The sequence below is a fragment of the Drosophila bipectinata genome, chromosome XR (genome assembly GCF_030179905.1).
Source record: "Drosophila bipectinata strain 14024-0381.07 chromosome XR, DbipHiC1v2, whole genome shotgun sequence".
Taxonomy (NCBI): Eukaryota; Metazoa; Arthropoda; class Insecta; order Diptera; family Drosophilidae; genus Drosophila; species Drosophila bipectinata.
Genome location: NC_091735.1, coordinates 1,332,906 through 1,349,990, shown reverse-complemented (window position 1 = coordinate 1,349,990; position 17,085 = coordinate 1,332,906). Strand labels below are relative to the sequence as shown.

At 42.8% G+C, this 17,085-nt stretch overlaps 1 protein-coding gene across 1 annotated transcript in view; it reads left to right on the top strand.

Moving 5' to 3' along the window:
• The window catches only part of nAChRalpha7 (nicotinic Acetylcholine Receptor alpha7), a 1,067,155-nt gene that overhangs the window by 826,019 nt on the left and 224,051 nt on the right, over positions 1–17,085 (top strand). The window contains exons 10-11 of the mRNA XM_070283181.1: positions 15,603–15,748; positions 15,809–15,925. Of these exons, the coding sequence (XP_070139282.1) occupies positions 15,603–15,748; positions 15,809–15,925 (263 nt within the window). The remainder of the gene's footprint in view (positions 1–15,602; positions 15,749–15,808; positions 15,926–17,085) is intronic.

The following is a 17,085-nucleotide window of genomic DNA, read 5'->3' as shown; positions in this document are numbered from 1 at the left end:
ACACAACAAAAAAAGACAATACTCGTGTGCTCTCGCTCTGAACTGAACTTTTTGTTGCTCCTTGTTTTTGTTTTCGGTTAACTGTTCTCCGTTTAGGGGTTGTTTTTATGCTCACTCAACAACGACCTAGAGTGAGCGATTCAACTGAACGCTCACTCATTGAGTGTCAGCTGATGAGCGAAAAAACGAAAAACTCATCGTAAATGGTCTTTTGTTTTTAGTAGAGTTTAAATAACGTTTAGTAACAGCTTTAACATATAGGAATTCCACAGAAAGGTCAACCGTGACCGAAAAATGAAATGATAATAAATCCATATTGTATAAACTTTTTTAAACTAAGAAATAGTTAAATTTTTATATATTATTTTATATTTTTATTATACAACCCTCTTAAATAAAAAATGGAGGAAAGTCCCGTGTATTTCTGGACTTCATAAATTGCATCACTTATCATGTGATCGAAAAATATTAACAAAAGCAGTACAGACTGCATTTTTTGCTAAAAAGCGTTGCTTTTTTTTAAAGTCGCCTGATATTAACTTTTTTGTGAGATAAAATCAGAAACTATTGAAAATACTTAATTCTTTTTTTTTTTACATATAATAAAACTGATTTCTTTTCATAGGACTTTTTTTTAATGTGATATGGTACTAGGGAAATTTTTGTCGCGTGCGTGTCTATGGAATTGCCCATATGTATTAAATCTTTACATTATATTTATTATTTATTCAGTATTTAGCTTAACAACAAGTAGAGAATTTAAAGTTTCTGCACTTAAAGTGCTTCGTCGCTCGCTTAAAAGGTAGTAAAGCGCTGAAAAAGCCCTTTCAACAGTCACCTGAGTCGCAGGTACAGCCAATATAACGTGTGCAAGCGCACTCAGATGGGGCGACTGCAGTTTTATATCATTAAAAAACTGCAAAATGTTCGCATTAAGTGGCAAACGTCCATGCATAATGCATATCCATGCATAAATTTTCTATGTCACCATAGATTTTCACCAGTTTTTTAGATGCAGGGTTTTCTTTAACTTCCGAGATTTTTTGTACGCCATCCAAATAGGCGGAAAGCAGAGACTCTTCCTTGTTAGCGACGATGCATTTATCATCGTCGGATGTGTACTCTTTCTTTTGGTCCTGGATATCAACCACGCATGATGGTGCACTTTGTGTTGAGGAATGCACCTTAAATAAAAAATTAATTAGAACATATTTTTTGCAATGTTAGTTTAGTACAAGTGTGAGTTTTTGACAAGGACAATATACGTTGTTAAAACATTTAATAACAATTGACAACAATATAACAGGACCTCAACTTCAAACACACGTGGCCTTACTTGCTTTAGCTCCAATAAACGGTGTGCAATTTTTTTTAGATTTAGCTTTGCTAAGAATTTTTGCTGATCATTTAGAATGCAATTAACGCGTGGATCAATGTAGATTGCAGCTAACATTGCATCATTTTCAAGCAACTTACATTCTCGAATTTTGATCTGTCCTAGTAATTTTTTTTTTTATATAATTTTGGCTTTTCTCGCACTTTAGTTTAAGCTCCATCCATATTATGAAGAATTCGCTGTATACTAATTTTGTATTTTGCAACTTTAAGGTCGCTTGGTATGTGTCTTTGAACGCATCAATATATACTTCCATCCAATCCCAGTCCGCATCAATACTAATGCTAGGGTGTACAGCAAGGAACTCTTTTAAATCTAACAATTTTAAAATCATTAAATATGTAGAGTTCCATCTCGTAACAACATCGAGACATGGCACGTTGTTTTTGCCCTCGTTCAACCAACGTCTGCTCAGGTTGAATATTTTTAAACATTTAATATAATATTAAACAAGAAAGGAAAGCTAACTTCGGGCGGAGCCGAAGTTTATATACCCTTGCAGCTAAAACCGGATATATATCGCAAACATCGGATATAGTTGGCCGATCCTTATGGAAATATGAATATATAATCCAATTTATTACAATACAAAATCTAAAAAATGTCTCAAGCTTCTATCTTCAAAAATATCAAAGTTGGTATTTCTACCAAAAATCATTTCCGATCATTCAGTTACATGTCAGCTATAAGACATAATCGACCGATCGTTAAGAAATTTGGTAGATCGGATTAACTGACCAAAAATAGAATATGTACTAAGTTTCAGCTTTCTATCTTTAAAACACGAAAGTTGGGTCACATCCGATCGTTCTGTTCTATGGCAGCTATACGATATAGTCGCCCGATCCTTACGAAATTTGGCACGTCGTATTATTTAAAATGTCTCATGTAAAATTTGAACTCTCTAACTTTCAAAACACCAAAGTTATACCAATTCCGATCAATCAGTTATATAGCAGCTATAGGATATAGTCGACCGATCCGGGTCGTTCCGACTTATATACTGCGTGCAAAGGAAAGAAGGGTGTGTGCAAAGTTTCAAGACGATAGCTTTAAAACTGAGAGACTAGTTCGCGTAGAAACAGACAGACAGACGGACAGACAGACGGACAGACGGACAGACGGACAGACGGACAGACGGACAGACGGACATGCTCATATCAACTCAGGAGGTGATCCTGATCAAGAATATATATACTTTATAGGGTCGGAGATGTCTCCTTCACTGCGTTGCACACTTTTGACCAAAATTATAATACCCTCTGCAAGGGTATAAAAATCTTAAGTTTTCACTTACCTATTCGTTTCTGTACGCAATAATGTACAAATTTTGCGACAGGATGAAACTTTTTGGCTGATGTCATCTAGCTTGTTGATGTCGAATACGCACAGTTGAAGGGAGTGCGCAGCACACCTTACAAGGTGAATATTAGCCAGCTGTATGGAATCGAGTTTTTCAATCACTTCTTCCCCGTTAATGTCATCGTGCGCATTATCGTCAAAAAGACTGTCCGAACCATCATTTAAAATTTGAACGGCTTTAATCATATTTTTCCATTATCCGATGTAATGCTGTGGTTATGGTTTTAGGTTTTCAGTAATAGTCATTTAAAACATAGTTTGCAATAAAGATTTTACCTGAATACTTGATCGAGGGTTATTCCGTAGTCATTTATGATTTCCATAATTTTTTCTTGGATGTACTTTCCAGTGTGCGAATGACGAAGCTGTATCATGCCTAAAGTCTTGATGACGATCTCAGCTTTAGACATACTAGAATGTATAATTTGTAAATTCACGCCCAAAATAGCCTTGTCCATTCTAGCAACATCTATTTTCAGGGATACAAGCTTTCCCTTTACAAGCGCTTTTATGTTTTCTTTAATAGCTTGCTCTCTGGCAGTTACATATTCCATAACATTTCGACAAGTTATGGGATTCATCGAAAGCGCGTTATAAATTGGGTTCAATATTTGTCGAAACCCATCGCTATCTGGATAGGCTAGGATAGGATAAATAAATAAGGCTTTCCATCGGTGGTCACAATCTTTAGAATTGAAGACACGATTGTTGCTTCACTGGTTTCATATGAAATTTTCCTTTTTTTTATACATGTATTTTGTTTCGCTTTGTCGTCGTCAATCTCAAATTCATTATAAATTTCAGCATGTTTTGCAATTAAATGGCGCTTCAAATTTGTTACGTGAGAGCCTGCTAACTTCACACCGCAAACATTGCACTTAGACTTATTGTCTTCTGCATTAAATTGGAAAAAAAATTGCACTTTTTTGTTGTGATCGCGACCCATCTTGACACAAGAATTATTACACTCCAAACGAACCGAATCCACCAAAGCAAGTGTGGTTTGCAACATGAAAAAGTCATTCGCATATACATACACTCATACAAAGTCAAAAGACTTTTATTTTCTTCGCTCGTTGCAAAATGGTCAGCGAATGACCCGAGCAAAAAGGACACGAAAAATTTGTTTTTGGTTGAGCACAGACCGTTCGTTCAAAAGACACAGGTGAACGGTTCTTGTGTGACCTTTTGCGCACCTGATATGAAAAAACAGTTTTTTGGTGACTACAAGAAACTGTCAACTGTTATTTGCGAGCTCTGGCGCCAACTGGAGGATAAGCGGCAGCTTTACGGCCAGCGACCACGAAGCAATATTGTGCTCAATTGGTAACCCTCAAGAACGACCGAGGGATCCGAAACCACGAGGCTACAGAGTCGGTACGCTCCAGGCGAAGAACTTCACCGAGGCAGCGCGCGACATCGGCAACGTCTTACCAAGCGGAGCCAACGAAATGGCTGATACCCTGGCTGCTAAGCTGGAGGCAGCGTGCATGGCGAGCATGCAGCGTAGAAGCCGCTACCGTAGGAACCAAGCTCCCGTTTACTGGGGGAGCGACGAGATTGGCTCCAACCGAGCTGCGTGGATGAGAGCAAGGAGGCTTATGCAGCGCACGAGAGGCAGCGACGCCTTTGAGGAGCGGCACCTAGCCTTCAAGTTACGACGCAAAGCATTGAAGGTGGCCATCCGAGACAGCAAAAGGAAATGCTTCCTGGAGTTATGCGACTCGGCGGAGGAAAATCCATGGGGCAACGCGTACTGGATAATGGTGAAAAGGCTGCGCGCAGGAAGCCAGTCCCCTACGGACCCGAACGTACTAAGGACCATAGTGCAAGCACTGTTCCCAGCCGGCAACCAGGTCACCCAGCTCCCCACCCCCCCCAGCAGACAATGAAGCGGCTGAGGAGGTAACGGAAGAGGAAGTCCTGGCCATAGGGAGAGGCCTGGCCCCGAACAAAGCACCCGGCCCGGATTCGGTTCCTAACTGAGCCCTGAAGCTGGCCCTAGCTCTGCAGCCGGGCAGTTTTGCGGAGCGCTAGAATAAATGTGTCCGCGAAGGCACTTTTCCCACCAGGTGGAAGGTACAGAAGCTCCTGCTGCTCCTCAAACCAGGGAAACCAAGGGAGGAGGCGTCGTACAATAGGCCAATCTGCCTGCTGGACACAACGGGCAAGGTCTTCGAGAGGGTGATCGCGGCGAGGCTCGAAGCTGCCATAGAGGAGGCGGGAGGGCTGTCTCCCAAGCAGTATGGGTTCCGGAAGAGAAGGTCTACGGTGGATGCCATAGCAGAGGTGGTCGGCATTGCTCGCAACGCAATAGCGGGAACCAGGTGGAAAGGTGGCTCCAAGCAATACTGCCTGATAGTCACCCTGGACATCAGGAACCCCTTCAACACGGCGGACTGGGGCAAAACACTGGCAGCCCTCAGGCGGTTCAACGTTCCCTGTGCCATAATGAACGTCGTCAGTAGCTACTTTAGCTGCAGAGTGCTACTGGTCGACACGGACATGGGCACGGAGTCCTACGACGTTAAGGCGGGTTTGCCCCAAGGATCGTTCCTAGGACCGCTGCTGTGGAACGCCATGTATGACGGGATCCTGAGGCTGCAGCTCCCAGCGGGATGCGACGCGTCGCTTCGCAGACGACGTAGCGTTGGTGATTGTGGCCAAGCACAGGGAAGAAGCGGAGAGAGCGGCGAACAAGGCAATGGAGATGTGGCTCCAAAATGCCGATTTAAGCCTAGCCCCGCAAAAGATCGAAGCGGTGCTGGTCAGCAGCCGCAAGGTGCTGGAAACGGCGACAATCCGGGTTGGTAGAATGGCCATAACCTCACAGCGGGCCATAAAATACCTGGGCGTGATGATCGACGCCCGGCTCTCCTTTCGCGACCACCTTGATTATATCCAGGGCAAGGCTGCAGCCACTACAAGGGGCCTCGCCAGGATCCTTCTAAACACCAGAGGCCCCAAGCAGAACAGGAGAAGGATCCTCGTGAGCGTTGCCCCGGCGCAAATTTTGTATGCAGCGCCCATCTGGGCGGAGGCGATGAATACGCCCAGTTACAGGAGAGGGGTAGATGCAGCGTACAGGCTGGGTGCTATAAGAGTCGCGTCCGGATTCAGGACAGTCTCCGACGACGCCATTCTGGTCATTGCGGGGATGGTCCCGCTGAAGGAGCGCGCTCGAGAGCTCAAGGAGCTTAAGGAATCCCGTGCTCGCAATGAGGGTGCCGGCGGCACCCCCAATACAGCTGCAAGGGAGGACGCCAAGGAGAGGTTACTCACAGCCTGGCAGGATTGCTGGGACGCGTCGACGAAGGGACGATGGACACACACCCTCATTCCTAACCTTAGAAGGTGGGTGCTGCGAAGCCAGGGGCAGGTCGATTTTTACCTGACCCGGGTCTTGAGTGGACATGGCTGCTTCCGGCAATACCTGAAGCGTTTTGCCATGCGGAGGATGACTGGTGCCCGGAGTGCGGGAGTTCGATAGTCGAGGACGCCAGGCACGTTGTCTTTGAGTGCCGCCGGCTTGCACGAGAGCGCCACCGACTGGAGACGACGGCGAGCCGATCAATACACCCGGAAAACCTAGTGGAGGTAATGCTGGAGAACCAGATGCTCCGGGACGCAGTAGCATCTTTTGCTGCAGCGTTAATGCAGAGGCTCAGGAGCATCGAGCAGGAGAGGCGGTAGGGTGGAGAGTTGGGGCCTGTGGCGGGCGAAGCAATGCCTAGCGGTCGTCCCGCCCGTTTTCAAGCCCCCACTATCCATCATCCATGAACAACCACCAACCAATTTTTCTTCACGAAGAATTTGAAAGTTTCAACAAAGAGTTCAATCCATTGTGAGGAGATTTAGTCTCCCCACACGCTAAGACAGATAGCCGGGGGCAAAGGGGGGGGCCGAGGAGACGGAAAAAGGGGGTCAACCACCGGTCATCAACCCGGGCAACCCAAGGGAACGTCGCCAGGATCAGTACGGGGGGTTGGGGGAAAAGGTGAAAGCCAGTTACCGTGGGTTCCGGCGAAGGGCTACCCGTGGGAGGACGGAATCTACGTGGAACGTAACGGTGGCAGGTGAAAGAGTAAACGGCGCCACCCGGGGGAAGAAGGAATCGAGGTGGAACGTAACGGGTCCCGGGGCAACGTTGGGAAAGTCCAGTAGGGGAATCAGCACGATGCGCAGGCGTGCCTTAGAAAGTGTGGCGGGGTGAGCGGCAAGGAGCAGAGGGGGGGGTGCGACGAAGAGTGTAACGGGCCCTGGAAGCCCACCGGTGCACCACGCATTAGCAGCAGAGATCCGTGGCCGGGGGAGACGAGGGGCCACGGACAGCGACCCGCCAACCGGAAAGTGGCGTGATCTTGGAAGCAGGAACGGCAGGAGCAGAATCCAGGAGGATTAACGGGCGCTCCAGTCAGTATAAAAGGAGGCCCATTGGAGCGGCTCGAGACGAGTCTTTTTAAGAAGCTTGTAGCGTTGAGTCCAGCCTGTGGAGAGTCCGCCATTCAAGTGTCAGAGCGTTTCTAAAAAGGATTCGGGTTTTGTTTGAGTTGAAGGAAGGAGAGCGAATAAGAAAATAAGGAAAGCATCCATTGTTGGACCTTCCTCCGGAAACCCAGGGTCGTGTAGACGAGTTGGTTCATTCCCGAATACGGCAGGTAGCCTTGCAAGGAAGTGAGGAAAGGATAAAGTCTGGCGTATGTCTTACCGACTCCTGAAATCATAACCAACAGGCGTGGTCCTGCGAGATAAGGATAGACCGACTCGAGATCGCACGCCCGGTGTACACGAGACGTAAAGGACGAGACACAAGACAGAACCAGGGTGGGGAGACCGAGTTGAGCCATTCCCGAACACGGCAGGTAGCCTTGCAAGGAAGTGAGGAAAGGATAAAGTCTGGCGTATGCCTTACCGACTCCTGGAATCGCAACCAACAGGCGTGGTCCTGCGAAACAAGGAGGCATACTTGGGAACACACGCCCGGTAACCACGAGACGTACAGAACTAGGGAGACAAGGATCCGTTGCTGGACGGTTTCCTCTACAAGCCTGAGGCGTCAGAGTCGAGTTGAGCCATTCCCAAACACGGCAGGTAGCCTTGCAAGGAAGTGAAGAAAGGATAAGTCTGGCGTACGCCTTACCGACTCCTGAAATCGCAACCAACAGGCGTGGTCCTGCGAAACACGTATCGGCCGACTCAAGGACTCGCGTCCAAGTCACAGACCAAGTGAGAACACCCTGGTCACCAGCCCCGCCACTACAAACTCGGGTCCGCCGGAGCGTATGCACGGTGTTCCGGTGTAGCGGGAGCACGACAATAAGATCAGGCACATGGCGGCTTCCAAACCTGGCACCGGAGCGTATGCACGGTGTCAGACAACCGTCAGATCAGTCGTAGTCGACCCAAGGGGGTGTTTTCTCAAGGCCAAAGGGCAGAAGGTAGCGGAATCGCTGGCAGCGCGGCGACAGGAGTACCATCGGCGACGGAACAGCGGCGGCGTATCCCGGACAACCCGCATAGGACGCCGACGACGGAGCCAACAGGAACGGAAGGAGCAACGAGTAAAAGAGAAAGAAAGCCTTTTGTGGTATAAAGAGGTCTCAAAATAAAGAGTGTGGAAACTTCAAGCTATTTTTATTACTTTCTGGGCTTGGGCAATCACGTCGAATCTATAAATTCGGTGGAACGGATCCGCGAAACTCTGTGAGCTAGCCGCGGCAAATTGTGGCGATCGGCAGCAGAAAGACAGTTCGTTACACCATTTGACGCTGGGTCAAAAATGGCTGTAGTAATATGATGAATTCCATGTTGCTTTGAAAATACTGCGAAGGCATCAGCAGTAAATTATGGCCCAATGTTAGTTATCATTGTCTTTAGCGAAAATTCAATAGCGAAAATTGATGACGTAGACTACATATGAAAATCAAATGGGAATTGAAAAAAGACGTCTACATAGATTATGTAAATGGGGCACATATGGAGTCAGAAAAATCAATATGAATACGCTCCCGAGGTGATGTTGCTACAGGCCAACTGTGGTACTCTTTCGGCGGTGCTAGGTTATTGCATTTGCAGATAGCGTAAGATTTGTGATATTTTCATATCTTGGTGGGTCACCAAACATGTTACGTGGCTTACTGTTTCATTCGGACTCCAATGCCCTTCATGCAGGAGTTTCAGTATATGACAGTGTAGTTCGGAAGAAATTATTACATGATTACACGATGATCCGTTTCTCTGTGCAAGCAAATGAGTTGTTTGTTAGTGGTAATCGCAAGCCTTTGATTGAAAAAAATATATTGAGGATTTTCGGCTCGATTTAAATTCTTCAGGCCAGCCTACCGTAACAAATTACACGACTTGTTTGAGAATTTCGTCGGTGCTTACGTGCTTGCGAATTGTGTCACAATAATAGGCGCTTGCCATTCGAGGATAGTGTCGCAGGCTTGTTTAGGCTATAGAAAGCTACTATCAAAAAGTGGGCGTGCCAATACCTACAAGAATAAGAAAAAATGGAACATAAGTGGCATTTTTTGAGACTGACTTACCAAATTCTATCAGAAACTCGCGTTTTTGCCGCCAAATGAATCAACGCTTAGAATTTCGCCACAACCTTGAAGCCCCATAAATTAGAAAAAAAAATTATTTTCATTTTTTAAATTTTGCTTTTTTTTTTTGCGCACACTTTATTAATGCAAAGTCTTATGTATCCTGAAAATTTTAGCCATATTGAACAAAAAACACCTAAGTTGGTTTAGGTTATGTTGAGGCGGCGATGCGGGAGACCACTCACTCACTGACCACTCATAGCCTAGCCGCGTGCGTTTCTATTAACCAGTGTCCCGTGATGGCCTTAATCGGCAGACTGCAGTCTTGCCTATTAATAATGGTGCTAAACAACATTGATCTTTTCCTAGAGCGGATGGGCCATATCATGCGTTAATACCTGCAATTCTGGAGATTCCTCCATTTCCTCAGAGCTACCAGGTCAAAGCCCTGATTGCCGCTTAACTATCTGAGAAGAAATAACAAGTTTCTGGAGTGTCAGCAAATGCAGGGGATCTTTGCGCTTCCTAGATAGCATCATATTACATCATCTTGGAACACACTACAGTGATCGGGGAGTCCAAAGGACTCATTTTGACAAAGACACTCGCAAAGGAAACTGCCTCCCACCTAGCCGTTCAACTTCGAACCATCCGTATATATATAAAGGAAACCAGCTAATACCGGGATTTATGCAGCCCATTCCACCCTCGATGGAAGTTTAAGCCCATTCCTCCCTCGATTTAGTTTAATGAGGGATAATCGACGGGTATACAGTAGTTCGTAACCCCCATGGGTGTGACACGTATACCGTTTAGACCTATAGGTCCAACTTGTTGTGTCCATAGTTAGTCCTTTTCCATAGGCCCGCCTCACGTAGCCTTATTGTCAAGGCTATCTTGCCGTGGCTAACTTGACCTCCAATATATTTACAGGCAGTGGATCGAGAATAAAGTCGACGGCTTAGTGTAGTACGAAGACTGCCTGTAATGCAAACCTCCACCATTTTTTCTATTTTCCTTAACCTTTCTCTACATATGGAGTTTATAAGAGCAGGCCACCTGACCACTACCCCGTAAAACAGGATAGGTCGAATAACCGCCGTGTAAAGCCATCTTACCATTTTGGAAAAAATACACCATTTAAGCCCAATGACGCATCGGCAAGCCGTCTTGCGCGATCGCAATAGCCGTCGGGATAGCCGTGTTCGCTCTGTCCATAGTATTTAGCTTCCAGTTTAGTTTTCTGTCTAATGTAATTCCTAGGTACTTGGGAATACCACTAAGGGTTAGAGTTTTCCCTGATAGCTTCTGAAGCCTTCAACTTGGAGGTTTTTACTTCTTAGTGAAGATGACATCTTCGTTCTTGGATGGGTTCACTCCTAGCCCGTTTTTATCTGCCCATGTTGAGAGAACCTTCAGTACAGAGTCTGTGGATATTTTCTAGTGAAGGTAATTGCAACATCATCCGCATAACCAATAACTTTGCATCTACCACCCTCTAAGGATCGCAGTAGGTTGTTAACCACCACGTTCCAAAGAAAGGGGGAGAGTACACCTCCTTGCGGAGTGCCGCTTTTGACGAATATTTAAATAGACTCTCCTCCTAGTGTCTGCTCAAGAGTCCTGTTTTCCAGGATCTGCCTTACCAGGTGCACGGATTGAGCGTCTACCCCAAGTCTCATCAGCGCATTAGTTATTAAAAATGGTAGAATGTTGTTGAACGCACCTTTAATGTCTAGAAAAGTAATTCAAACGAAAAACGACAAAAATTCGAGTTCGATAAATGTAGTAATCTGGTGGAGAGCCGCCTCCATGGATCTTTCCATTGAGCCTATCCATTGTCTTGCGGGGGAAGGACGACAGACTTATTGGTCTGAAGTCCTTAGGCGAGCGATGCGATGGTTTGCCTGCTTTGAGTATGAAGACAACCTTCGTTCGCAACCATGTATCGGCCACGATACCTGTTCTGAAGATTGCTGTGAAGATTTTCCTTATCCATAATCACAGATTGGATCTGGCTTCGGTTAATTGCCATGAAGATGCCTTCAGGGCCTGGAGATTAGAATGGCTTAAAACTGTTTATCGCCCACTGTGATTCGTATTATTTAGGCGATATTCGGGCTGGCGCGGGAGGGGGAAGCTGCCCCCTGGATCTGCATTTCCTTGGTGATTTTCTCCTGAAAACACTCTGAGGTGCCACTGTTACCCACCAGAAGATTTGAGCTTAGGATAAAATCGAATACTGACCCCTCTCGTTAGTGTCAGTGCTTCCCCACTGATGATATTGGGTGTTGGCATCGCACCCTATGATCAGGTCGATTTTTGGCTTTCACTGCCTTTCACCAGCTACTTGAGTAGCGGGTGCAGGAGGAGGGAATCCTGGTTGTGGTTGGTATACGCCGAACAAAACCTTAGAGGGGCCCCGCCGCTTGGTAAAGTGGTTGACCTTGGGCTCTTCCTTTCCACGCCGTTGGGTTGTCAGGAAGATGAAAACCGCTTCAGAGGAAAATGCCTTCGCACCCTCCTCTGAAGGGAGCTTCTCCATACCAACAACTGCTTGGCTTTTAAGGGCCTTGTAGTTTGATGGGTTTTTCTCCCCTTTTTTATACCCTTGCAGAGGGTATTATAATTTTGTCCAAAAGTGTGCAACGCAGTGAAGGAGACATCTCCGACCCTATAAAGTATATATATTCTTGATCAGGATCACCTCCTGAGTTGATATGAGCATGTCCGTCTGTCTGTCCGTCTGTCTGTTTCTACGCGAACTAGTCTCTCAGTTTTGAAGCTATCGTCTTGAAACTTTGCACACACCCTTCTTTTCTTTGCACGCAGTATATAAGTCGGAACGGCTCGGATCGGCCGACTATATCATATAGCTGCCATATAACTGATTGATGGGAAATGGTATAACTTTGGTGTTTTTAAAGTTAGAAAGTTAAAGTTAGTTTGTTTTAGATTTTTTATTTTAGTTAATTGGTTTTATTATGATGTAATCATAAGGATCGGCCAACTATATCCGATGTTTGCGATATATATCCGGTTTTAACTGCAAGGGTATATCAACTTCGGCTCCGCCCGAAGTTAGCTTTCTTTTCTTGTTTTAGACTATTTTTAGGAGTTCTTTAATTGACTTTGATTTTTTTTTGATATTTGAATTCATATTTGGACCCACGAGTAGGCGGGAAAGGGTTAGTCTATTATGACACAGACCACTTGTTAAGATAAGTCTGGATAAAACTGGGGGGGCCGGCCTCCGTATTAGCGTATTAGCGCCCCTCGGGTACGCATCCATAGCATAAGGATAGAGTGTTTACTGCCCGATAGAGTGTCTACTGTTCCACCTAGGATTGGGGGGATTTAAGGATAGGAGTGTTTACTGCCCGCCCTACTACAATTAGCCAGCATCTTCGGGATCTGTTACCAGCCGCCCTTACGTGGAGAGTATAGTCGCACTGTCAGGTGTACACAGTTACGGCACGCAATTGCTTGCGTGTAGGTCTCCCTGTGTACCCGTTGGCTGACGGCTTTAGTTGATTAAAATGCTTCAGTTGATTAAAATGCTTATAAATACTTTGGCCTGTTGAACCATCGTATCCGCAACTAAAAATTTATATCCACTGCATATTCCTAGATTTTTTGATAGCGCCACTTCCAACCTTCACTTGTATTTGAAATATTCGTCCTGAAGTATGTTTAAATAAATTTTATTTATTTATAGGGATATTTAAGCATTTAATTCAGAACTTTTTTTTATTTATCTTCACTGCAATTTTTCTTTAAAAAGGTAAATTTAATTAATTAATTCATTTAATTAAATAATTTAATTTATAATTCGGGTTGAAGCGGCGATGCGGGCGGCCAAAGGCCTCCCGCAACCACTTGTGCCACTAAGACTATTTGGATGCCTTCCTAACTGCTGGTGTATTGTATAATCCCTCTTTTAGCGGCTTGTGGTCCCATCCGACTTTCTGAATGAAAGCTACGAGTCAACTAGGAGGTATCTTGGTGAGATTTGTAAGATCCAACGGGGTACACAGTTAGGTTACGTGGTTCTTCGAGTCTTGGTAAACTTTATTATACCCTTGCAGAGGGTATTATAATTTTGTCCAAAAGTGTGCAACGCAGTGAAGGAGACATCTCCGACCCTATAAAGTATATATATTCTTGATCAGGATCACCTCCTGAGTTTATATGAGCATGTCCGTCTGTCCGTCTGTCTGCCCGTCTGTCTGTTTCTACGAAAACTAGTCTCTCAGTTTTAAAGCTATCGACTTGAAACTTTGCACACACCCTTCTTTCCTTTGCACGCAGTATATAAGTCGGAACGGCCGGGATCGGCCAACTAATTCCTATAGAGAGAGCTATTTTTGGCAAAATATTACGACAAGCCAAATTTTATAAGGATCGGCCGACTCGATATCCTATGGGATCGGATCGATATCCTATAGCTGCCATATAACTGATTGATCGGAAATGACCCCACTTTTTGAAGATAGAAAGCTGGAGCTTGGTACACATTATATTTTTGGTCAGTTAACCCGACCTACCAAATTTTAAAACGATCGGCTGACTATAGTTTATAGCTTCCATATAACTGAACGATAGGAAATGGTATTTGGTAGAAATACCAACTTTGCTATTTTTGAAGATAGAAGTTTGGGACTTTTTTAGATTTTTTATTATAATAAATTGGGCTATATTATCATATTCCCATAAGGATCGGCCAACTATATCCGATGTTTGCGATATATATCCGGTTTAAACTGCAAGGGTATATAAACTTCGGCTCCGCCCGAAGTTAGCTTTCCTTTCTTGTTTATTTTTACTACACTTTAGTTTTTAATTTTGTAAATACGGTGCAACTTTACAGAACACAAAATACTTTTTTTCCATCTTAATTAGACACAATTGAAGTATTTGGACAAACACGTACATCACAACAGTGGCTAAAAATAGAATCCTTAAAAAGTCTTAGCTCTCGAACTTAAAAAACACAATGGCAGCTAAGGGATATAGCCGTTCCTACATATAAACTACGTGAAAAGGGAATGTTCTTTAACATACCTATATAATTGAAAGGATAGACAGACAAACATGCTTCGAGATAATAGGTGATCCTGATAAAGAATACATATACTTTATAGGGTCAGAAAAATTGTTCCTAACCAAACTAAATTTGTTGAGTTTTTTGCGGCCTTTTTAATATACTTGTATGCATTATGGGAAGCTTGAACAAAATTGGTCAGCGGTTCTTTATTAAACACGTTTTTTCAACAAAAGAGTTCAAAAGATTTTCCGTTTTGAGTATCGTTTTTTCTATGGAATTCGCTTTGAAATGAAAACGGTATTTAGCCGTCTGAGCTTCATATCGATTGCGTGCTTTATTTGGCGGACAGACGAAGCTATAGCAGATATAGTAGAAGTGAAAGCAGTTTGGGGACCGTCTGTGTATGAGCCTAATGGACTAATAAATAAAATGATAATAAATCAACGCTTAGTTACTCATTATGGCTGTATTCAGAGGGCGCCAAAGCCAATTGTGGTAAAGCTATTGCGAGTATAAAAATAGCTGCTTAGAAACAGTTTTTTACAATAATTTATTGAATTTTTTTTACACTATTTTTTTTAATAATTAATTGGATAATTAATAATGTTTAATTGCTGTATTTTTTTATATAAAAATTCTAATGAAGAATTTTTTTTTTTTAATATTTTTACATTTAAGGTTATTGGCATATTTTTATTTGAAACACAATTCTATAAAAAATTGTCAACAACAATACTTATATTAACACGACATTTTTTATTTTTTACTCTGTTCAACCACAACCACATCAATGTGAACCGGAAACTCCACCACTTTCAACGCTAATAACTCAACTCAACTGCCTCTTCAAATAACTTTCTATAACTCTACATGTGTATCTTTGTACATTTCATTATCCTTTTATATAAAAATACGACCATATTTAAAAAAAAAACAATTAAAAATATACACTGACAACAATTGTCTCATCGTTTCATCAAACTTTGCACATATCATTGAACGATTCACGAACGAGCTTATGTTCATTTGAAAATCCAATTTTTGTCAAAATTTTGTGTTCTATAAAATAAAATACCTTTATATCTTTTTTTGATCAATAAAAAATTAAATAAATAATAATTAACTTCAAATATGTTAAATATTATATTAAATAAAAATTATTAAAAAAAAAATTAAATTAAAAATTATAAAACATTCCTGTCGTTATTAATGTTAACAACATTACCCAATCCAAACACGTCAAACATAGATAAGAGTAATATTCCTTTATTGGTTACCTTGCATATTGCGCATGCAAAGGCCAGGACAAGTTGGTTATGAATGCCCTCCGCCGCCTTCGGCATCAAGTTCTGATGACAAAAAACAACATATACAAAATGTCGAACTTCAAGAAAGGTAAGCATTGTGTAAAAAATTATTAAGTTGTTTATAATTTCTATTAATGTGCATTTTTAGATCTTCTAAGTCACTTTTAGCCAACGTATTAGATATCGATGACGACTTTCGTGGTAACCACAGATGTGGCAATGCTTCATTTCTTCACCAGCCTACATATTATAGGACAATGTACAGGTAAACTTATATAGGAATCTTATATAAATTACAAAAAGCAAAAAAAAACCAACTTGCTATTGAAAGCTCAATTTAATTGACCAAATAAGACTATTATGGAGTTCTTTTTTAAATAAAAAAAAAGAATATCCCAACCAATAAATCAAGTATTCGTAGAATCTTATTTGACTGAAGAACAAGAAAGGAAAGCTAACTTCGGGAGGAGCCGAAATTGATAAACTCTGCAGTTAAAACCAGATATATATCTCAGAAATCGGATATACTTGGTCGATCATTATGAGAATATCATAATATAACCAATTCATTACGATAAAAAATCTAAAAAAAGTCCCAAACTTCTATTTTCAAGAACACCAAAGTTTGTATTTTTACCAAATACCATTTCCGATCGTTCAGTTCTATGGCAGATGATCGCCGATCGTTATGAAATTTGGCAGGTCAGACCAACTGACCAAAAATATAATCTGTACAAAGTTCCAAGTTCCTATTTTTCAAAATACGAAAGTTGGGTCATTTCCGATTGTTATATGGCAGCTACATATAGGATGTGGTCGGGCGATCCTTATAAAATTATGGCATGTCGTTTTATAATTTCACCCCTTGTTATCTCGGCGCCGTTAATAACGGTCTCCGCTCTAACTCTCGTCATATTGCTCACTGGATGGCGCATCCAAGCGGACACCGGTCAATACCGCCTGCATTATCTACTTCGCGGTTTCGTTTTTCTCGGTCGCTCCGGTCCAGTTATTTCCTTCTTCTTAATTCCTTTGGCATAACTCCTTTGGAGAAGGAGAAAAATAAAAACTTCCTTTTTTTCCGATTCAATTGGAAATAAATCTAAGAACATGTGAATATTTCAACTTTGAATTTAAATTAATTCCGAAAATATTTCGGTGAATGAATCAGCCCTTCATTATACCCTTGCAGAGGGTATTATAATTTTGGCCAAAAGTTTGCAAATCAGTGAAGGAGATATCTCCGACCCTATAAAGTATATTTATTCTTAATCAGAACCACCTCCTGAGTTGATATGAGCATGTCCGTCTGTCTGTCTGTCCGTCTGTCTGTTTCTACGGAAACTTGTCGCTCTGTTTTAAAGCTATCGACTTGAAACGCAGTATATAAGTCGAAACGGCCGGGATCGGCTGAGTATATCCTAT